Genomic DNA, 24,641 nt, shown 5'->3' on the forward strand with positions numbered 1-24,641 from the left:
ACCACTACCTTTATAAATTAACCCTATACAAAAAAGTCTGAAAAGGAGACATCAAAATGTTGTGTATAATAGTATATTATGATAATGTGCAGTTGTGCATACCAATTTCAGTCAACTTAATCATATACGTGATTGAAAGGAAAAAATGCAACTAACGTGATCTGACACTTTTTTACGAAGTGTTATTTTTTACAATTTACAATAAATAGGAAAAACTTTTCATTCTTAAATGTTACCGACCAATTATGATTAAGACATGCAAAAGTTATTAACAATTTCGTAAAATTGGTACACTTGTGTCTATAAAAAGTCATTAATGACAGAAAGCTAATATATTATTGATGCCCCTATATTTTATATACATGTGAAAAAATTATACAGACTATATGTAGTAAAAATGCTTAGATATTATTAGCATAAAGAAATAAAATTTGGTGAAAAGTCTTTTTGTAAAAAGTCGTAACCTGATGAAATTTAATATTGAAATTCAATTGAAACCTATTCAATTTTTTAAACTTGTAAGTGACACATAATACAACGAAGGTACCGGTCTATTTAAAGTATGTGTACAAACTAAACGATACTAACTTAAGCAAACTTAACCAAATACGTTATTGACTGCAAAAATTAATATCTAACACGATGTTACACCTGCTTACAAAGTTCCATATTAGTTTACAATCAACAATCCCAAGCTCGAACTGACATTTTCTTCCTTTAATCTTTTTTGGGCATGAGCAAAATAATTTGCAGTAGAGATCTCGGGCTTAGTACATGCACCTGTACTCAGGTGCTGAACAACAAAGCATTGCTTGAGTGTTTAGGTTTGTATCGTTTTGGCATGCCTTTGGCTTATAATGTCAGCCACAGCTTGGTACACCTGTTGCACTTGTTTGCTTGAAAGCAGTAGTGTTGAAGATGCTGTAAACACCACAGCATTGTTTGCTTGAAAGCAGTAATGTTCAAGATGCTGTAAACACCTCAGCATATACATATTGTTTTACCTTCAAGCACGATCAAAGGTTAGATGCAGTGTTTCTGGCATATTAGTCTTCGTCTGTGTTCTTTTCAACAGTTTTCAGTGATTGATGTTGGTCCTCTTTACTCTATTACCATTGTACGTAAAATAATATATTAATTGTTACCGGTGGTTTCACACGACATGACTGACTATACTTTTATTGATTACACAAAACATACAAGACTATCCTATTTGGACGTAGATGTTCAGAACGTCTGCTATACCGTATTCTAAAAAGAAATTCACTAAAGTCAAACAGAACTCCAAAGTATTTTAACTTTTAAATAAAAATTAACAAAGTTAAGTTCTTCTATCGAAGAAATATGAATTACATTTGAATGAATTACCTTATGGGGAATACTTTATAAGATTGTTGTCAAAACAATTGTACAAATTTTGTAAGAAGGGTTGTTTGAACAATCAATGTATCGCACCCTTGTCGTTCCACCTGGTGACATTTCCATTTTGGCCGTACAAAAATTGTGGATAAGTGGTTTGTTTTTCCCATTCACATGGAACAGTGGCATTACCATCCTTTACAACTAACCATCCAATTTATGAACCACATCCTCCTTTCTGTTTGTTGATGAAGAAGTTTCTATCATACCTTGATTCTCTTAAAAGAATACATGTACATGTTCATTCATTGATTAAGGTCACCATAATCATGTCTTACTTATTCCACAAGTCACTTGATACCTTTTGTTGTATCATCAAATGTGATATCTATTTTCAAATTGAGAATAAGAATTATAAAGACAGCTAATATTCGAATCTGCATAAGCGTGAAACTAAATAACTATCACTTAGTATTCCGAAGATAGACATTGCTAGAAAACTCACAGGTCTATGGAAAAACTGCTGTACGTTTGACTTTTATGCATGTCGGCCATACTTGATTTCAATATCCTGCTGTTGTTAAACCAGTTTAGATAGTTCGAATCTCTGCCATCAAATTCAATGAAAGCCACTAATTTCCCTTGAACGTTCAGCTCAAGTTTGACCTTTATTTAAAGAAAGCATCATGATAATCTAAGAGAATTGAAAAAAAGTGATTTATTTTCTCACAGGACATAATAAATAATAAATTCTCAACAATTCTTTATTATATCGATCGATCATTATTCATAACAAAAAATGCGATTATTGGTGTAAAAAAAAATTATTTATAGTATTCTAATTAGGATGTTTTTCACAACAATATATACACGTGGAAGTTTTTTTCTTCATTCAACAATTTGTTAGAACTTATTTCTCTTGATTTTTTTAATAAGTTCGTATATATATAGTTATTCTATAAAGATGACATTGATTTTTGTGTTGTGTTTTTAATGGTTTTGCTTTGCTAATCAATAAATATATCGACAATATTCAAAACTTCTAGCAAATTAGCTAGAAACCAGATTGCTATAATAACTAATTAAGTTAATATGTACATAAGTTCATATGTTTTGGAACCTTTTGGCAATTATCTTATTTGTATTCAAGAAATTGAGGTACCTTTTTGATATTCAGGCAATCCCAGTAATCAATATAGGGACTCCGTAACACTTTAGGTGTTGATTTATATGTTTCAAGTCTGGCTTGCGGCGGCAGACAACCAGTGCTGATCGAACATGGGCAGTTTCCGGATACGATATCACAATTGTTGTGCGTGGTTTTCCAAGCTTGTAAGACCTTTTCCCCATTTCCGCTAGGTGCATGGAAAAGTAGCGCCCATTTTTCTAAATAAATTTCAAGGTTTTTTAAAAATAACATTTAGATATTCTATTTTAACCACATAAAAGATAAAGTAAACTTGCACAATACAATGTTTATTTCACACTCCCGATCCGGGGGAGACAGGGTATACTGTTTAATCCTAATAATCGGGTTTGTCTATCTGTACGTAACAATTTTTTGTCGTAGTCTTCTCATGATCAGGAAATACTGTTTGCAGATGCTTTACATTTTAACACGCTCTTTTTCAGCATGCCATTTGGTCTGATTTTATTTATACAAATCTGATGTAAACTTCCTATTTATCTCTGCATCTGTCCGTAACAAATATTTACATCTCATCAGGGCGGGGTCTCACGGACTTTTTTATATCGCCATTTGAGAAATACCCAAAAATGCTTCAAGTCATTCATATTCATATATTTTTGGTGACAATGATGTACATTAAACAACATGTTTCTAAAAAATTTCAAAAAGTAAATACGTAGTACCTTTGCAATTATTGGGTTCTGCAGATAAACTAAATCCTAAAATTGCAATCCAGCAAACAGTCATACGGAATACGGATGTTGTCATATCACCAAGCCTTAGTAAAAATTCCTGTATAAAAATTTCAGAACAATTTTCTTAGGAATGACTCTCAACAAAGTAGTAAAGACGAATACACAGTAAGCTGAAGTCCAAAGTTTTAATGTGCATGTTATTGAATATTTAAATTACGTTATTCAATCTTGCAAATGTCATTGGTTATCCTTAATGAGACCATTAAGACGCTTATTTTTATTATATTTTATTCTATGCATTGCAATGTCATGAAAGTATTAAAAATTGATTGAAACCTTGATAAACAAAATATAGAATTAAATTGGGATATATTACTATTTGTATAATTAAGATAATTACTTGAAAATAAATAACGAGTATAAACTCTGTTTTGTCAGATTAATAATGAATATTTAAATTTTTAGGTTCACCTGGAAATAGCCTCGTATTTTCCTCGTAAGACTCATAAAACAGACTTCACCACTATGCAAAATTAAAGGTTGAACAAATAAATCGTAATTGAATATAAAAGGAATAAACAGCATACTTATAAATTCACACATGTCGGCTTTAACATGATTTGTACTTTTTCTCATTAAAACCTTTCTGCTAAATCGATTCTACAAGATATAAATTAATTGAAATTTAAATCATATTAACAGCAACACTTGCAATATACTCAGTAAATGAATGTGAGTGAGAGAAAAGTGTGAATGAAAGGATAAATATTCAAAAAACTGTATTCATTTTATTTAATATTTTTCTTGAAGAATGAAATAAAAAAAAACATTATTTATATTTATTTGATAGTATGTATGTTATAGTATGCTAATAGTAATGGGAAAAAAGTTTACCTGCCAAAGGGTTCCTCATTTACAAATGTAAAAAATATGTTCAAATTTGCTGAGAGGGCATTTGGAGTGTAAAATTACCTAATCTACCAAACAGAACTAAAAACAAATTAAGCATTTATTTTATTTGCTTTCAATAAAACCACGACTATTAGGATGATGGCAAACACATAAGGGAGAGTGCGTGTTAAATCTTTCAAAAATGCAAGAAAGACGAAAAATAATAAAGATCTAAGGAAAATAGTAGACAAAACGAACATCAGATTGCATTTATCATTGATCTGGCAGAACTGCACTACAATGGAACAGATTCTTTCGTCAATTCCTAAAATATCTTAAAGCGGACAACTCTTTTTGCACAATTTTATTTCCATCGGACATTTTTTAAAAAGATTAAAAAGAATTTATTTCAATTGGCAATGCAAAAATACAAGTAAATCTCAGGTAGAGAGCAGACTATGATTGTTATCAAAACCCAATTCAAGACTTTTGTTCTGTATTTAATCATCAAAGTTGGACAATATATGGAGCACACCTTCTGAACAGATTTGGCAACAAAAACTTAAAACCCATTTAAAGCTAAAGCTTTACGAATTTCAAAATGTAAGTTACAAAGCATGACTTAATAGTTTATATAATTAATATATTGATATTATTAGTAAACAATGATATTATTAGTAAAATACTCAGATACTGTTATTATCAAATTCAATTACGATAATTGAAAGCATTTATTGTTTCAATAAGAGGGGAAATACAATTTTTAATAAGAAGTGAGATAGAGCAAATAAAAAAAATAAAATTTAGGGACCTATCAGTAGATAGTCCGAACTGAAAAAGTTTACAAATATATTTTTCATAAAAATGATATATGTGATAGTTTAATGTTTTATCAGCTAATCTTGAATTGACAATGTATTTTTATATTTAAAAAGAACACTTCATTTCGTACCTTATGTACTTCTTATAGTGTTGGGGTCAGTGGGTAGAGGACGGCTTTCTTATCTTTATACATATCATCTTCTTATTGAAAGAAATTTAAAAAATGATTTGATTTACATGTCTTTTAATTATTAAATGTTATCAATTTAACTAAAATAACGTGTAATTGACAATTTGATCAAACTGGTAAAAAAAAAATAGCATGAACAAATAGCAACTTTATAAATAGGCCATAATAATGAGCTACATGTACCACTGATAGCATATTCCATTTCTGATTGGTATACCACTGACACACAAGAGGCTTTGAGCAAGATAACACTTGTTTTATTGATCAAAATTTTTACCTCTGTATACTTCATCTTAATAATAATTACCTTAATATATGCATTAATCCATGAATAGACCTTCCATGAAACATTATGGGAGATCAAAAGCATAATAAAACAGTATAAACTGTGAGATTATAATAACTATTTAAGATTCTAATAATCATGCTAAAAATAGTAGAATACCTTTCTTGTTCATCTGTAGACCTGAATGTTCAAGTAATCCATCTATTGAGAACATTTAAAGTAAAAAAAAAAACATTCAAGACTACTCATTGCTGGTCTGTAATTAATATTTCAATTTTTTTTAAAATCAATGTTACATTCTGTCTGAACAATTTCTTTCGTTGTTGATTGAACGCATTACAAGACCGTCAAATTAGATCAAACTAAACCTGCTATTAAGTGTAACGTTTCCTTTGAATAATTTTGAAAAAAAATCAATTTAAGAGGACTCGATAATTGTGGCCGTTTTTAGACTGTATTGATCTCCTTTTAAAGAAAAGATCCGTATAAAAATATAGACAATTGACAAAATCTAAAAATATATATAGATATCGTGTTTAATAAATTATAGTTTATAGTTTTTTATATCAAATCTTAGAATTTTTGGTAGATTTAATGGTTAAATTGTTGACCCTCCAGCCTTTTTAAGAGTATTATTAATAACCCTGCTTTAATTTCCAAGAAATTCACATTCAGTATAAACCTTAAAGTTTACAGAACTCATTGTTATGTTTAAGAATACAATCAGTATATAATTATCTTAACCATTGTTTTTCTTAAATTTTCTCTGGTCGATAAACATATGTTAAATGTTTTAGATTTGAACTTTATATTCCTATAAAAGTAATACTATTGTACATCACTCAGCAAGTATTAGTTCAATCATTAGAGTATGTAGATGATAACCATATAAGGAAACACATACTTTTACTTCACCTCGCCGTCTATGAGATTAATAAACCCGATGAATAATTCCATCAGTAACAAATCTAATAAGTTTTCTGTTTTCCCAAGGACTTTCAAGTGAGACATTTATTTACAAATTGATGATCTACGTAATTCCTTGTCAAAGAGACCCTACATCTCTTACAAATTTTAACAATAAAAATTCTCATTATCACCTACCAAATACGCTTTTAAAATCTTTTATTACAATTTTATTCACGTTTACTGTTTTGTTTCTATTTAATTTTGAACGTTTTCTCTTCTTACATCGGGAAAGCAGAGGTTTAATCAAATCTGGACGCTAACCGGTTTTTTTCTGCTCAGGACTTAGTTTGCAAAGTGGTGTTAGTTTAAAGGGCAACTACTCAAATTTTTACAAGTAATTATTAAAATCAATAACTACAAATGAACAAATACGAAACACGGTTTACATACAAGATAATATGAAAAGTCGCAATAAGTATGCAAATTTCCCTAAGTCATTTCTCACTGATATTTGAATACAATTATCACTAATACTAAGAATTGATCTTTTAGATAGGGGTGCCATGGAGATGTGCGTGAAATATCACTAATTATTTTTTTTCTTTAGGGAGGGCGGTGTGGCAAATAATGTAAAAAAAAAAAAAAAAAATGTTTACTATTGCAAATAAAGAATAGCTACCAAAACTTTTCACACAATTTTCTTTACAGCAAAATCGTCATTTGAAAAATGAATTGGATGCCTTTTGGATGCACAATAAGGTTTCGAAAATAAGATTTTCATTCAGAAGTCCATGAAATGCTAAAAAAAATTACGTTCATTCTTTTTTAAAAAACGGTTCTCAAAGTTCCTTTAACCAATTTTACAATAAACTTATGAATAAGGTTGTCTTGAAAATTCGCAATAACTTTTTGGAAATTCAATTTTTTAATTTGGAGGTCAAATAGTAAGCATTAATAAAATATGTAAGGGTGTCTTCATCCAGGGATCAATGCCTAAAATTGACTTTTTTACACAAACTCTAGGTACCATAACTCCTCTTAGATTTTACACAGCAGTTAAACTACCGGGTATTGAAAGATCATGCCTGGTTTAAAGGACTCAGAGTCTTTTCTTACAATTTTACAATAGTAAAATCATCTTTTTATTGGTATTGTTCTCTGTATGTGCTATATTTCTCGAGAAAAGTGTTAACGTAAACTAGGTCTGAGTTTACGTCTACCGTAAGTACGTACACGTAATTAGTCAAATGTAAAGTAAACCTTATCATTAATTGTGATCTGTTTTCAAACACTTCCATATTTCCAAATCGTGCGATCTTGACCTTTCTGAATTATGTAGCTTACATGTTTGTACAAAACTATCTCTAACAAGATTGTCAAATTGTTTTTCTTTCTAAGATATCCGAGATGTGTCATGTTTTAATGATTCAGATTACAATAACTCTATCACATTAAACATTAACACTTATTGAATACTGTCCTTAAAGGATATTTGAAATATTATGTAATTCACGCGAAGAAGTATGTACCAGCATACATTATTTCAAGAAAGAACAAACTCTAGATGTATAGCATGACAATTTTTTTTATTAGTAGGATTGCAAAACTGTCACATCTATCTTTGAATATAGATGTTGATAACATCAGCTCTTCCAAACTCTAAAAAAGAACAAACAATTTCTATGTAATATTTAAAATTGAAAAAAATTAAATTCCATGTAGGATATGTATATACGTTCATTAAATTGACGTGCAAGTTCATATTTGGCAGACTAAAGAAATATCTTTCAGTAGATTTATTTCAAAAACGCTAGTTCCTGTCTGAATAAACATATTTCCTTACACATTCTGAACAAACAAATGATTTCAGCAAATTCCTCGGACATTTTTAATATATTTTTTTTTCATTATATTTCCTCCAGAAATTGTTTTTAACATCATTGCAAATCCCGTTAAGTGAAGTAATGAATGTCGATGGTTAACATATTTAATTAAACAATAACAATGCACTTAACTTTGTGGTCGATTTTAAATGGGAGTAAGTGTCAAGAGAAGCAAAAAAACATCAGAAGTAAATCGTCTGAAGAATTATAATAATAAGTATTTCCGTAGAATGGATTAGAAAATGAGGCCAATCAGTCCAAAGATAGCTCAAGTTATTTTGCACTTTAAATTTTAAGTAAATGTATACTGTCAACATTTCTAAAGGCCCATTTTTAATCATCTTTATTGTAAAAAAAAGTATCAGCAGTTTTAAAATCAATGCCACTATCGTCATATGTTGAGTTGTTCATGTCAACTTCATGAGATGTTTTTCTGATGTGTTTTTCAAAACGACTCGATTCGCTAGGTTCTCTGCTTTTAACTGCTTATCAAAAACATAAAACCAATTGAACCTCCAAGACCAGTAGCCGTGATCCATGTGGTTTACGATATGGTTTTTTCTATGTCTCATAATATTTCCTTTATTTACTAATAATCTTTAAAAATTATGTCCAAACAGTAAAATTGCTACTCAAAGTTCATGGTATTTATCACAGTTCGGTAGAGTTTTTTACAGACACCACAAAAATCATTCTGAGGCTTGTTTGGAAATTCGATACAATCAAAAGTCTTGAGGACCTACCATGAAGGTTAAAAGGTCACGTAAAGACAAGTCAATATGACCGCTAGATTACATGTAGGATCACTCGCTTTTCTGATAGACACCTAATAGCTCGCGAAACTGCACGGCACACTTTTGAAAAACATTCATTGCCTGTATGTTATGGACGAAATAAACCCGCTAGTGAGACAGGTCCTCTGCATCAGAATTTAAAGGGAATCACCTTCCCAAAGGATTTTATTTAGTTGTGGCATCTCTCTCTATGAAAAGCTGTTATTATAATGTAAAACGCACTAGGTTGAATGTTGTAATTGTTCGATCGTAGTGTTCGTTTATCTTTTTTGTCTTATAAAGCCCTTAAATAAAGTTGAGGGTTTTTTTTTTAAACTAAATAAATGCTTTTTAAATTCGCTTTTCTTCATACTTACTTGTCCTGGTCAAAATGATTAAATTTAGAAACAAAGTAATATAAACATTTGCCTCGGGTGTTAAAAATTTTGTATATGAGGGACTGTAGCATTCAGAAAATTTTAATTTTTTGCCACAAAGCCACAGTCTTTAAAATGAGTGTACTTGTTGCAAAGATTTTGTAAATATATAAACTACTTAGTAAAAATCTTACTCATGTTGTTCCATATTGTTGATTTCCCCTGCTTGGCGTACAAAAACTGAGGGTATGTCTTTTGCTTCTCCCACTGACATGGTTTGGAGCCAATGGAATCAGCTACAACTAACCACCCTTCGTCACCCGGACAGCCATGGTATTTCTTGTTGATGAAGAAATGTCTTCCATGTCTAGTTTCTCTAGATTTGATATATTGATTGAACAAAATAAAATGATGACTTAATTCGAACACAACCCTTACCAAAATACAGAACTTCTGGCAACACATTATGGCATTATTGCAGCAATATTGCAGCAACATTCTGGCAATACATTGCGGCAATGTTGCTGTTGCGACAATACCTTTACGGTATTCACGTAAAACATGAGTTGGGGGGGGGGGGTGTGATTCAAACAGTCTTTTATAGTGAAACATCGTAACCATGCATAACAGTTATATGCGATTGAAGGGAATATCATTGGATTTTTTAATTGAGACTTTCTAAGAATAAGACTTTAATTATAAAATATTTATTTGATTTCATTTTTTCGACTTATTATTATTTTTTGGGAAAAATATACAAAAGCAGTTCATGCAATTTTAATTGACAGTTTAAGACTTGTGCTGAATGTGTAAAATTTTATAAGTTTAAATTCTGGTAAAGCTTTTGCAAGCTCAGTAAGCATAATCAATCAGAGAAAAAAGAAAAGTTTGTGGTAAACTTCTGGCAAATTTTGAGGTGTTATAATTTTAAATCACATCTAAATAATTGACAATTTGTTAACCCCCCTCCACTGCTTGGCTTCTCCTTAAATTAAAATGTTTATTATTGTTCGAAAAATTAAAATGAAATTTTTATTGTATTACTTATGCATTTATTTTTTTCAATTAAGTACGTGGTTTAATTTAAATGCATGTCTGCATTCTGATCAGAGAAGATTTGACACGAATTATTTCGAGCTGGAATGCAGCTTGTTATAATTAATGCAGAAATCAAATATGATGCCTAGCAGCATTGCCAGAATTATATATTATGTATAGATTAATTACTTCATGATTTTAAATGATCAAATACATGTAGATGTTACCAGAAAATTATTTCTGGCAGTATGATACTGAGTATTGCCAGAATATTACCAGAGGTCGTTGCAGCTAGTGGCAATATATATTATGTATAGATTAATTACTTCATGATTTTAAATGATCAAATACATGTAGATGTTACCAGAAAATTATTTCTGGCAGTATGATACTGAGTATTGCCAGAATATTACCAGAGGTCGTTGCAGCTAGTGGCAATATTCTAGGTGCATGTTAATAGAATTTTTTTACAGAAATAACTCTAATAGTATTGCCAGAATGTTGCCAGAAGTTATTGCCGTTATCGGCAACACTCCAGTAGTATTGCCAAAATGTTACCAGAAGTTGTTGCAGCTAGCGGCAACATTTCACTAGTCTCAAAATCTGGTTTTTGGTAACAAAAATGTGTTGCTGCAATATTGCCGCAATAATTTTACTTTGGTAAGGGAATATAAAAATACATGACTGTAAATGAAATCTTATACAGACACTCCACAAATGGAAGTTTGTAGAGAAGCTTTGATTCTTACTTGTCAACTGAGAAAAAATTATAAGAACCACTTTTCTGCATGTCGGTCCAGCTTGTTTTTATAATCCTGCTGTTGTGAAACCAATTTAAATAGTTTGAACCTCGACCGTCAAATTCAATGAAGGCCATGGTTTTACCCTGGCTGTTCAACTCAATCTTGACCTGTAAACTCAAATAATAAATTTCTCCTAAGTTCCTGCTTCCAACAATTTTTACGTAATATCTCGATAATTATAAATACCTTTGCTACAAAACTACATCCATGCGTTCAATAGAATGAAAAAACAAAGTACTGAAGTACTGACGGGAGTTGATTTTATATCGATTATCATTTATTCAAAATCAACGATATGTGATTTTGCATGGCAAGAAGTATCAGTAATCGAAATATTTCTGAGAAATGGTATGGATCCAGGCAAGGTTGAACTCTTGTCTTGTTTAACCAAACGCTCGGCTGTCTCCGTTCATATCCGACAAGCAAGAGAGACTCTGTTTTGTCGGATATTAACGGAGGCAGCCAAACGTCTGGTTGAACGAGACTACATCGAACTCTGGCGTAGGAATACATACGACTTTAAAAAAATCTAAACTGTTTGTACAATTTAAAATCTTACTATTTTCATGGTATTAATAAATAAGTTTTCTTGAAAAACAATGCTTCTGAATACATAGCATCGAATTTACCGATTATTTTCAAGAACTAAGTGTTGTCAGCGGTATTGATTTGTGCTTAGGTCCAAACACTGTTTCACTTTCGCTTTGCCCGAGTAAGTGCATAGGATAGTTGATTAAAATCAACTCCCAAAAAGTTTAGACTATCTTTTTTGAACCGCCACCTCTACCGTTTCAGGTTTCAAAAGCCAACCAAAAATAGAGAGTCCACGGGGATTTTGCAAACGACATGAAAGTACCCTGGATGATAACGTTAAGAAATTGTGCGAGGTGTCCCGAGTACTTTCGAATAGAGAAAAGATCTCAACATTTCCAATTTTGAATTTCTGTACGATGTTTGTTTTCTTTCTTGTTAAATTCTCCGGGTAATTACAGATGATGTATAGATGAAGAAATCTTGGATAAGTGATAGAAGATTGTGACATATTTAGCAGCAATATATCGTTAAGTTTCATAATTTTAAGAACATTCTTTATATATCATATTATCTAGACATACAACTGTATAACATTTTAAACTAGCAGTATGAATAAATAAAAGATGTTTTAAAATGGCCTCATGCATACATGTTGAAGATAAACCATTCATCGCTTTTAACTTTTTTTTCAAGAACGTCCTTGTGTGCATTTTTCGACATGATCAAGTTATGATTTAGTGCATTCATATAAAATGTAAGTCATGGTCAAAATTACATACAAAATAATAGTTGGTAAGAAATTATAATACTTAATTGTATTGACATGTCTTTGACTTTTTAAAATGCAATCGAATGCAATTTTAACAGTGTTTAGTTTTAAGAAACGACCGTCTGTTCAAATACGCAAAATCATAATGTTAATAATTTCATGATTAGTCGCAACTTTATTTTCCAGAAACTCTAAGATGCGACTTTACCTTCTTAATATTCAGACAACTCCAAAAGTCAATGTAGGGGCTCCTTAAAGTTTTCATAGTTGTTTTATATTTTTCCATTCTGGCGTTAGGCGGAAGACAGCCATTTTTCATCGAACACGGACATATTCCAGACATGATGTCACAATTATTGTGTTTGGTTTTCCATGATTTTAAAAACTGTTCTCCATTACCACTCGGTGCATGAAAAATTAGTTCCCAATCTCCTTGAGAAATAGTTATATTGAATTATATTCTGAATTAAAACCGAATGGGTTATTTCATAAAACACAAGAATATAAGCACTTATTTGTATTTAAACAAATTACAAACGTCTTAGACTGATTTATATGAATATTATTGTAGTTGTAAAAAAATATAATACCTTTGCAAGGGGAATGTTTAGTGGATAATCCCGATCCCAGCATCACAAACAAAATACAAGTCATACAAAAAACAAAAGCCATTTTCACTGTGGTTTGTTTCTAAATCTAAAAATCAAAGTACATGAAAATAGAATAAAGGTATAAGAATAAAATCTCAATAAAAATTATTGTTATAGAAAATGGTATAATTTAAAGAGCAATTTAAATGTCATACAAATGCAAGTCATACACATGCAAGATTTTACAAGAAGTGAGAAGATTGATTTTTGTTTTTAGGTTTTTATTGTTGAGTTGAAATATTACGTTTCACGAATGCGATGTCGACATTAAAATGAAAACAAATCCCTTCTGATTTAATACGCACTATTAGAGGTAACCCCATTTTCTTATCAATGAAATGATAACATCAACATGTAAACGAAGTGGACGGATAATTTTACAATTTTATGTTGTTACGTTTAATATATATAACGTTCTACAAAATTAAATTTAGAAACAGCAACAACTTATTGTCTGCATTATAGTTATAAGACCTATAGGCAGCCGGTTGAACACATCTTGTTACAAAAACTTTTTTTTGAAATCATCGTATAAACTTTACATAGAATTTTTTTAAATAAACGTAAATTTTTGCAAATAAGTACGAAATTTACTCAGAGTCATGGGTAAATTATCTGAGGTTTACGTCAAACTTCAATTATTGATCACGTGTTTTTGTGATAAACGCAAAAATGATTATAAATTTAATTTTTTTGCATTTTAAAATTAATTATATTGGTTCCACTTTGACGCCATCTGTAAAAATATTCAGATTTTACAGCGAGTGAAATCTTATCAACTGATTTTTAAATTATAATATCAAAACAGGTATTATCAAGTGAATTGTTTTTAATTGGTGATATGTCTAGTCGGTAAAATGTTATGTCCCTTAATTCTTATAAAATATCTTAAATTGGCCAAAAAAATAATTCTAATGTCTTTAAAACACTTCTGAACATAAATGTGTCATATTTCTTTCATATATTCATAACTTTTTACATGTATTACGAAAGATCAGTTTTTGAAAAATAAACCCATATGTCCGTTTGCCCTCAACTATATAACTGTTCAGAATAAATTCTACGCTTGCATACATGTATGTTTATTTACCATTGTTATTTTAAAGTATAGTCTTATTTTAATCATTTTCAGGCTAAATTATTTAATTATCTTGAATTATTATGTATTTAACATGATTTCCTAACACCAGAAACGTTAACGCCGTAAGCGATTCACTTCTATAATAATTATTTCACTTCTCTTAAGAATCGTTGATTAGTATTGTTTTGCTCATCGTTCGGTAAAAATTGGTTTTGTGAGTATCAATAAAAATTTCAAATATCGGGACAGCATAAGATTTTAATTCTTAAAATGTAATTTTATCTTAAGCGAATTTTATTTCCAGTCCGTTGAATATCAAGCCTTAATAACATATTGTTTCGAAGTTGGAGGGACAGACATATCCAAGAAATTTGAAAACTAAAATTCGTAATTTATGGGCTTGGGGTAGCAAAGAATTTCCCATACATCAAACATCTGTGCAGTACACATATTAAAAACGACTTACAAACACATTTTGTAAAATATTTGTCTAGATCTGTTTCAGTTTTTAAAAGTCTTATTTTGATACATTTACTTACCCAATTTTATTTTAGTTTACATCCCTTTTTGTTTCAAAAACCTATATATGTTCTAGAATTTATAAAAAATGCAATTTGTCCTTTTTGGATCTCCGTTCATTTATTTATTTCACTTTGTCACACGTGTTAAGGGTATTAACTCACGGCTATGACGTGTTATCTTTTATATTATTTAACACACATGACTTTAAATTGTAAAAATCAAATTCAAGTATGTAGCAGATTTTCATCATCACTTCCTGGTTGGACATGACTAATGCTACATTATGACACCCTGCTTCACAATTCTACAATGTCTTAAAGCTGTATAGTCCAATGTAGAGTGTACAAAAATGTTTTAAATAAATTGCCAGGTATTTAAGATGTAAAACGTAAATCTGTAAATTGATCGAAATAAAAAGGGGGGAAAAACTTGAATGACACATTAATTAGTGTAAAGTCAGTATCAGGGCAGTATAACTGCAAGTTCAAAATCAAATTCCACCAAAACCCATGGCCAACATCTTCTTTTAATTTCTTGTCAAGATCTTTGTTTTTTGGAGTTTGGGGGGGTTGTCTTTTAGAAATGTGTATATGTGTTTTGTGGTTGTCTAATATTTGATATATATCGTACATAATTATATCAATTCCAAATGATTTGCATTTATGAAGCAACCTTTTATGTTAATCAATTTCACAAAGATATAGTATTATTGAAAACTATTGCCATTAGATATTACAGTCGCCGTGTTTATAATCAATCCGATTAAAACCATCCGATTTCTCCTCACACTCGTCAGAGTCTGGCATGAATTGATAAAGAGGTAATCTTCACAGTATCTCTACATTTACATGCAATTCAAATATGACTCAATCAATGATAGGTATGCTTTTGTCTGTTTATGTTAAAACATGTATACCTATAACACTGAAGGTTGCATAGAAAACAAGCATAAATTCTTTTTTCTATCTCCTTTTGAAGAGTTCAAATATATATTCTTAAGCAGTGAAAGCACTCCCTTGATTGTTCAGAAGTAAATGTTGTATGAAGATGACCTTCTATCGATCACCTGTTAGATCCTGACGAGTGTAAGAAGAAAGGGGATAATTTTAATCAGCTTGTGTTTATAATATAGCCTAATTATCATAAAAGGATTACAAAGACTAATACAATATACAATGTCATGTACGAAATGTATGGACCAAGTCTTTGGCGAACAAATTATTATACTTTTCGTAAAATTTAATTTTTTATGTTAAGTCATCCGAGTATATCTTAAGGAGGTTGGCACCTGAAATAATAGTAATGTCGATCATCTGAAAACAACTTGGATATAAAGATTGGGACCTAAAATGTTCAGTTTCTCTATTTGTTATCCATGTCACATGCCATTTTTTGGAAATATAAGGCCCAAAACAGAAATGATAAATTTCCTGAAATTTTTGCTAAAATATGAAATGGAAATTGATAATTTGAAGAAATCGAACAAAAACTTATAGTTTGAACTATTATTTAGTAAGATTTTAATACAGTATGAAGTTGAACACATGTTGTGACTAAAAACGTAAAATCGAAGTCAAAGTTTATATTAAAATTCCTTGCTTTACTGGTGGCATCAAAGGCCAGTACATAATGAACACAACAACACATGTTACAAAATTTTGGAGTTATCAAATTATAACGCAAAAGACGAAAAATTTATAGTACAATGTAATGTCATCTTTCCAAAACTTTGCATATAAATAGACATGCATTTAATGTCTCATTTAAAAGTAAAACAAGTAGGGGTCACATCTCAGAAATTTGAGATATAGCATGAAATAAGCTAATTTTATACCAAAATTGGAGTTAATTTTTTATTAACTTCTATGAAATATAAGCTAAATATGCCAAAATACATCGATAGAAATCTCAAATTATTGTTTAAATATGATTTTAGAACGTCATGAATATATCATGATACACAAACTATCTAGAAGTTTAGTCTGCGTTGAAAATTAGGAAGCTAAAGACACAGTACTCTATAACTAGTGAGTTATGAAAATTGTTCAATATCCTTCTTGAAAACCTTCTGCCACAGAATATAGACCCTTACAAAACTCTGTAAAATGTAATTTTGTAAAAACAATTTTATTCAATAAAATTATTTGGCATTGTAAAATATAAATAAACTACTAGAATTAATATGTGATGCAGAATTTTCAGACTAGAGGTGACCCAAAATGGCTACCCCAAACCTAAGGAGCGAAACTTTTTAAAGCTGCATAAGTTTGGTAAATATAAAACAAGTAAATGGTCCAAAATTTAAAGAATGTTGTAGCTTAAATAACATAAAGAAATTTGGAGTTAATCTTCTTCTTTTAATTGTTACCGTTTTGTGTAAATGGTACAATAGATCATCGGGATTAAAACGTATCATTCGCATGTATACATGTATCATTCCTAAAAACAAAATGTAACAATTAGATAACTTAAACTGAAATTCACCAAATTTTTTATGGAGCATCTGTCTTTTGCATTAGGTATGTAGAAAAGTATGTAGGCTGTGAGTTTCTTAGAAAATTTGTTGACTGGTCACTATAGATACATATATATTTTACGAACTAAAAACAAGCTAGGATCCCACATTCATTTTTTAAGTTTGAATTATGAAGAAAAAACTTTAAAATACTACTGTTAGTTGTGTGTATATATATATATATATATATATATATATATATATATATATATATATATATATATATATATATATATATATATAATATTTTTTTCTAGCCAAAGTTTTGTTTTTTCTCGCCGAAGTTTTTTATGAATTCTATCAAGTGTCATAATATGTTATAACTTAAAATGTTACTGAATCATAAGAAAAGAATTTGATATTTGATTTTTTCTATTGAAAGTTGAGTATAGTATTTTTTATAACAAGTTGGGTAAGTTTGGTCGACAAAGTACTTATAATAAAATGAACGTTGCATTGATATGACTTGTGAAAGAGTGTCTGTATCTACTCCCTGGGTCCGTATTTTCGGAGTAACAGCCCCGCAGTCGACTGGCCTATTTTTGTAACGTCTAATGCAGTATGGGTTGGGTCATCCTCTGAGCTACATGTAACTTTGAAGCGTTTTGACTTAGGTTTACGCGACATTTCCTCATTTCAAAATTACCAAAATTATGGTTTAAATGAAATAAAAATACAAATAAATTAGAAGTCTACTTTCTGAATCACAAAGAGTTTAAACAATATGTTCTTATGTGTCAGAGCTTAATACTGAACTTCACTCCACAAAAATTGAAGACAACATACACATCATCAAATAATATATCCTTAAAATCAATTAATATCTTATGTTACTTTAATTTTAACAGCTATATTAACTTTTGAATGGAAAGTTTTGGATTTTGTAAGAGCTTAATTTTTTTTAACTTACCACGCGAAGAAAGATTCTAAAAGAAAAGATGCGGAAGATTCTTATGAAAAAACTCGTATGATTTTACTATTCTCGGAATAAAGTGAATGGACCAGACTTTTCCGGGATTAACTGTAAATATATATTTACTGGGATATAGGTCATACATGCGGTGATAAAAGAAAGGAATTTGATTTTTTTAATGTTTGTATTTACGTATCTAAGGAAATATTGGCCCGATATTTTTATTAATACGCTACTTGAATTGATTAAGTTGACCATGCTTTTTTTCACTTTCATGCATCGATCAATTTGAAAAAACATATTAAATTCATTTTATAAATTTGTATTCAAATCTCTGCATCATTAATAGAAACTTCCCAATCTACAATGTTAATATTCAGTTTTTTGTAAGCTGGAAAAATGATTGTCAGTAAGGATCTCGGGTTGAGGTGGCATGGGACAGTGTTTTTTTTATACAATTCATTGTAGCCAAGTGATTTGTTTCTTCGGAACTCTGTAGCTAGAATTTACTTAGTTCCTATTCAGCACAAATACTTTTAATTACTACTTAAAAGGCCAATAACCAATTTCTGAGTGGTTTTTCTGAGATTTCGACTCTTTCATATTTGCCCATTTTTCATGTCTTTTCTGCTTTTTTGACCTCCCCAACCTAATTCCCTACAGAGAAAGGGCTGGCCTTTCGTGCTTTGAGCATGTTGCACTATCACATGTCAGAAACTTACCGATGTATAGTTTTCTTTGTACCATCCACCTACTTTTCGTGTTATTTTACCTCCCGTGTGTAACTTGCAATTTCACCGTGTAAAGTCAACACAACAGTCGTAGCAGCAAGTTTTGCATTTCACTTTAAGTACTTAACAGTAGGGCCCTACATATTGTGTACCAATTTCAACAACAGACTTCCCTTTTAATAATAGTAATTATTATCATTTCATTAAATTTTAGCAACTCAATTTTACAAAAATATTGATTTTACAAAAATATATATCCGAAATTGTCCCTTGCTACCATAGTGCAAGTACTCGGATACTGACCCGCCAAGCTTGGCCAGAGTCTTTGGATTGGGATCGGCTTGGCTTGCCTTTAGCATATAATGTTGACCACATCATGTTATATTCTTTGCAACTGTTTGCCTGAAAACAGCGAGAGCTGCTGTTGAGAGCATGGCTGTTGCCACAGCTTCATTAGTGTTTTGACACTGTTTGAACTTTTTAGTTAGTTAAAGCTGCTCCGGCGGGAATGCTTTCTGCCTCTTAAACCTTGCATCTGGGGGATCGAGGGGGGCAGGGGGCATAATTGTAAAAGCTTAGACCGGGGCTGGACACATATTGAGTTGTAAATGCATTAGCATTGATCTACTTGTTGACACTCAAATTTGATAAATAAATAAATACAGCATTTCTTGCAAATAAGTATGAAACTAGTCCCTTTCTGTTTTGCATGTGCATCATTTGAAACACGTATCTCATGATATAACTGACGATATTTATTGATTATAAAAAAAGAAACAAGACTCAATTTTGGATGTATACATTGAGAACATCTGCTTTTCCGTATTCTGAAAAAAGCAAGAAAAGTGAAAACACTCAAAAATATTTTGAAAATCAAAATCAGCATTAAACACATTTTAGCTTTTGTTTAAGACGGATATGGGTCATATTTGTATACTTAAGACGTTACTGGAAAGACATTAATATACAAGTGTTGCACGACAGATGCTTTTTTAAGTATCGTACCCTTAGCGATCCACCTGGTGACTTTTCCATGTTGGCTGTACAAGAATTGGGGATACGTTGTGTGTTTATCCCATTCACAGAGATTAGTTTTTTCCTTTACAACTAACCATCCACTACGTACATGACAGACTCCATTATTTTTGTTGATGAAGAAGTTTCTCCCAAACATTGACTCTCTTAAAATAGAAAATTAATTAATAAAATCATGTTTCCTTTTTATTTTTATTAGACGTTTTACAATTTTTATCGTACTTTCCTTTTATTTCTATATGATAATAATAATATTTAAAGCACAAGAAACTTACTTAGCAACAGTAATGGTTCTGTAGATTACTTATGCAAAAATACTTACGTGTCGATGGAAAAAACATTGTAAGTTTCACTTTTATCCAAATCGGTCCAACTTGAATTTAAGATTCTGCTGTTGTTAAACCAGTTTAAATAGTTTGAATCTCTTCCATCAAATTCAAGGAAAGCTACTGTGTCCCCCTGAACGTTTAGTTCAAATTTGACCTGCAGAAAAGTGTTATATTTCTCAATAATTTCTACTTAGTGCTGATTAGCATTCTAAATGGAATTGTTATTGTTGACTTTAAAACCAGAGGAAAATAATCGTAAATGACCAACTAATTTGATGTTAGAATTGATTGATAGCTCGTGTGTACATGTGCGTATGCCATATTATCAAATAATTTGTGTTGATGAATTGTGTTTTTAATGATTTCAAATTATCGGTCGATTATAATGTCTTTGTATCACAATGCTAACATATCAAAATTAACATTAGATTGATAGCTAAAATAACATAATCTAGGCAAATAAACATCTGTTTTAAAGCCTTGGGATATTTACTTTGTTGATATTCAAGCAATCCCAGTAATCTATAAAGGGACTTCTTAAAGTTTTTGAAGGTGATTTGTAAGTTTCAATTCTGGCTTTAGGCGGCAGACAGCCATCACTCATCGAACATGGACAGATTCCAGATACGATATCACAGTTGTTGTGTCTGGTTTTCCATGTATTTAAGACATCTTCGCCATTTCCACTTGGTGCATGAAAAATTAGCGCCCAATCATCTGAAACATTTTTTTTTCTAATTTTATTTCATATATCTTATATCACCTCAACAAATCTATACTTTTGAATCAAGACGTACATTATGCAAAAAAAAAAAATGCAAAATGTTTGCACCAGAGTAACTGCTTACACCTTTGGTATTTCAACACGTGTGAGATGATGTCCTTAAGCTAAAATTTAATTTTAACTGATAAGTTATTATTGTAAATTAATCTAAAAACCTACTTTCGTTTTAGATAAACAAGCCCGAAATAGCAAAAGTGAGAGTAAGGTGGTGGACACGCTTTTTCGGATTCGATTCAGCGGTAGTTTGCATCAAAATATATACATGTACTTGCAATAAAATGATATTGGAGGATTAAATTATTGAAGATAAATTATTTAGATAATACATAGAAGTTAAGATTTGACAATTGTTGAACAAATAAAATGAGCCAATTCCTTTCTTGAATGCGCGATTTTAGTTTTGATGCAAAGAACGATAAAACTTTCCAGAACGGGGTAACCAAGAACGCCGGTTGACTAATTAAAGTCATGGCAAAAAGTGCAGGACGAGTACATCATGCATCACGGGTAGATACTTTGGATCAAACATCTATGATTAATACAAAAAAGTTAATAAATAAAAATGGAATAACTTAATGCGATTTTAGTTTTGATGGAGAAAACTTTTCAGAACGAGTTGCCTCGGGTCTGTCCCAAGTTATTGCTTCCATCAATTTTTGATGATTTTTAATAAAAATTCACATACCTGTGAAAGAAATACAATTGAAATCGATGAAAGGGAATATATCCAAGATATCTTCATCGAACAATTATCCCTTTTCACACATAAAATTTCACAGGAACGATAACAATTTTCTTACGGAGATTTATAATGGGAAATGTTTACATCTTTTCTCCATTCGGAATACATTCGGTATAGATCGTGCAATTTTTCAATATTATCATCCGGGCTTATTAATGGCTGATGCAATGCAAAATCTCCGTAGACTTTCAATTTTGGGATGTGTTTTGAAACCTGAAGCGGTAGAGGGGGCGTTTCAAAAAAGATAATCTGGCCATTTTTCACATTAGTTTATATATATAGTAGATGAACGTAGTATGAGCGCAAAGGTATTTACTATTATTGAAATATCAAGCAAAAAGTGGTGGAAGCAAAAACTCGGGACAGAGTTTAATTAACTTCTTGACCGAAAGTGTAGGGCGAATAAATACCCTTTAACTAGCTTATTTTAATTCATACTTTTTCACACCATTATAGAACAATGAACAGATTTGTTATGCATAAAAGTTCAAACGGGGAAGTTGAATAAAGGGAGAAGGTGACGCCCTCCCCGGTTCTTTTTAAATCTTTTATCTGAAATTCTTATTTGGAACAGTGATAAAAAATTCAATGTAATTTGACCTAAAGAACAAAATTAGAGACACGACGCACTTAATTTCTACTCACTGGTTTGAAATAAGTAATGGCGTATAGATCTTAATTATAGAATTTAAAGAAAGGTTTTTTCAATCCTGCAACAAACAAGAATTTAGACCATGTTCACATATATAACATCAATTTCAGTTTAGATTTTCACCCCTGTCCGCTCCTCTAAATATCCAGTCATGCAGTTAGTTGGCTTTTAAAGAATGGGTTAAAAAAATCGGACTCATTATATACAACAATGCACAAAAAATATGGTTCAATTCATTAACATTTTCCGCGCTAAATTGCCCCAGAACTCATATAGTATTTAATAAATTAGCGCATTACAATCAATGTTCATTTGTACCCCGCTCCGAAAGAAAAAGGGTATACTGTTTACCCTTGTCAGTCTATAACAAATTTTGGTCGCAGTTTTCTGAACAACTACTGTTTGAAGATCTATACTCCAAATACATTGGTTCACTCTTTGATTTAGCATGTCTTTTATTGGGAATCATTTTTACAAACGTTATTTAAACGTCACTTTCCTGTTTATCCATGCACGTGTCAGAAACAAATTTTCAAAAAGGACGTATATTCACATCAGAGCGGCGGTATTTATAGTGAGCATTCATAAACATTCTTTTTGTTAAAATTGCCATTCGAAAAATACCACCAAAAGTTTTTATTTTTAATACTTTGCGGACACCGATATATATGTATATTGAACAACATGTTTCTTGGATTTTTTTTTTTCAAAATAAAAAATTAGTACCTTTGCAAGGTTTAGGTTCTGCAAATAAACTAAATCCTAACATCACAATCCAGCAAACAGCCATACAGAATACAGGTGTCATAATATCAATTCTGGCTCAAAAATATTAAAGTAAGTAAACAATATATGATCGACTTGATTAGAGATTAATTTGTTTTAAAACACAAAAGACTAAGGTTCAGAGTTTTAGTGTGTATTTTATCGAATTCTCAAGCTACGTCATGCGATCTTACATATGCCATTGGTTATCCTAAACGAAATCATTTATATGCTCATTTTCGGATCTTCTGTTATGCAATGCAATTACATTGTAAGTTATTGTACCAATTATATATATATATATATACCATGATTCATATCTTATTTTACTTTTTGTACACTTGAAATATTCAATGTGTTAAAATCATAGTGTCGATGAAATGCAAAGCTCTGCCGAATTAATTTGTCAGTGTCAATGTGGTATTTTTGCTCCCGCCAAAGTTGTACATGTTGTTTTGTAAAAATCCATATAATTAAACCATACGATAAACCATCTCTACCACTGTTGTTCTGTGTCTCGCCTAGCGGTGGGTTTTTTACCTTAAAAATTTAGTATCACATGACGAATAATAATTTTCATAGAAGAATATATTTTCTAAAGTTATTTTGAAAATTCCTTAAGATTTTCGACAAACACAGAAATTATACGTATTCCTAAAGGATACCGGTATTAATATTTCCTTCAGGAATTTTATTCCGGTAGTTCTCCAGTAGGAAATTAAAACGGCCAAAGGGAGGCTTCTACATAAATAATGTAAGCGCTTTTATCTTTTTAGACTCATTACTAAAGGTTTCACTGTTTTGAAGAGTAATATATTGAACAAATAGCGGTAGTCAAATATAAAAGGGAAATACTGTGTACTTAAAAAATTTTGTCAGCCTAAACATGATTTAAAATCCATTGCATGTACTTGGGGGTTACAAATCTACATGAAATCTGCTGTCTTTTTTTTTCTCATTAGAAAATTTATGCTATGTTGATTCTATTTGATATATTGATGACATATCTAATACAGACTCTGACTTCATCTATCTTAGTTTAAAAAATAGTGTAATTGCCAAAGGGTTTCTGTACTGACAGTAACTGTTGTTAAAAAAAAAGTGATTGTTCAAATTTTTCTGAGAGGGCATATGGAGTGCGAGATTACTTTATCAGAAATTGATCAAATACAACACAGAAGATTTTCTACAGATTTAATGACAAGGAAGGATAGATTGTGAAAAAAAAATTTAGAAACAAACACTAGACTTCATTTATCTTGAATTGTAGAGGAATTACACTACCATGAAGCAAATGTTTCAGTCAGTTCTACAGTGTGTCTAAAATTTAATGCAAATTATAATGGTAAATTTTTATACATTGAACCGTTGACTGCAAACGGCAGAAACCAACTGGAAGTGCTG

General features: G+C 30.6%; 2 protein-coding genes and 1 pseudogene across 3 annotated transcripts; all 3 read right to left on the minus strand.

Annotated features, from left to right (window-relative positions):
* Positions 1-1,204: 1,204 nt before the first annotated feature.
* On the minus strand, positions 1,205-3,337 carry LOC128156988 (uncharacterized; annotated as a pseudogene).
* Positions 3,338-7,906: 4,569 nt separating this feature from the next.
* On the minus strand, positions 7,907-13,354 carry LOC128156244 (uncharacterized). 2 transcript variants are annotated; one of them, XM_052818303.1, is made up of 6 exons: positions 13,324-13,354; positions 13,109-13,214; positions 12,727-12,950; positions 11,162-11,322; positions 9,569-9,750; positions 7,907-8,000 (listed from the first exon to the last, which is right to left on the minus strand). In XM_052818303.1, the coding sequence occupies exons 2-6, from the start codon at positions 13,188-13,190 to the stop codon at positions 7,957-7,959; spliced, it is 693 nt and encodes a 230-aa protein (XP_052674263.1). In that variant the 5' UTR covers positions 13,191-13,214; positions 13,324-13,354; the 3' UTR covers positions 7,907-7,956. The 2 variants fall into 2 exon arrangements, with proteins under 2 accessions (XP_052674263.1, XP_052674264.1); XM_052818304.1 differs by having other exon boundaries at positions 13,339-13,352.
* Positions 13,355-19,713: 6,359 nt separating this feature from the next.
* On the minus strand, positions 19,714-23,280 carry LOC128191244 (uncharacterized). The gene is made up of 5 exons (XM_052863335.1): positions 23,199-23,280; positions 20,788-21,011; positions 20,288-20,448; positions 19,936-20,111; positions 19,714-19,757 (listed from the first exon to the last, which is right to left on the minus strand). The coding sequence occupies exons 1-5, from the start codon at positions 23,278-23,280 to the stop codon at positions 19,714-19,716; spliced, it is 687 nt and encodes a 228-aa protein (XP_052719295.1).
* Positions 23,281-24,641: the final 1,361 nt, after the last annotated feature.

This window comes from Crassostrea angulata, chromosome 7 (assembly GCF_025612915.1).
Source record: "Crassostrea angulata isolate pt1a10 chromosome 7, ASM2561291v2, whole genome shotgun sequence".
NCBI lineage: Eukaryota > Metazoa > Mollusca > Bivalvia > Ostreida > Ostreidae > Magallana > Magallana angulata.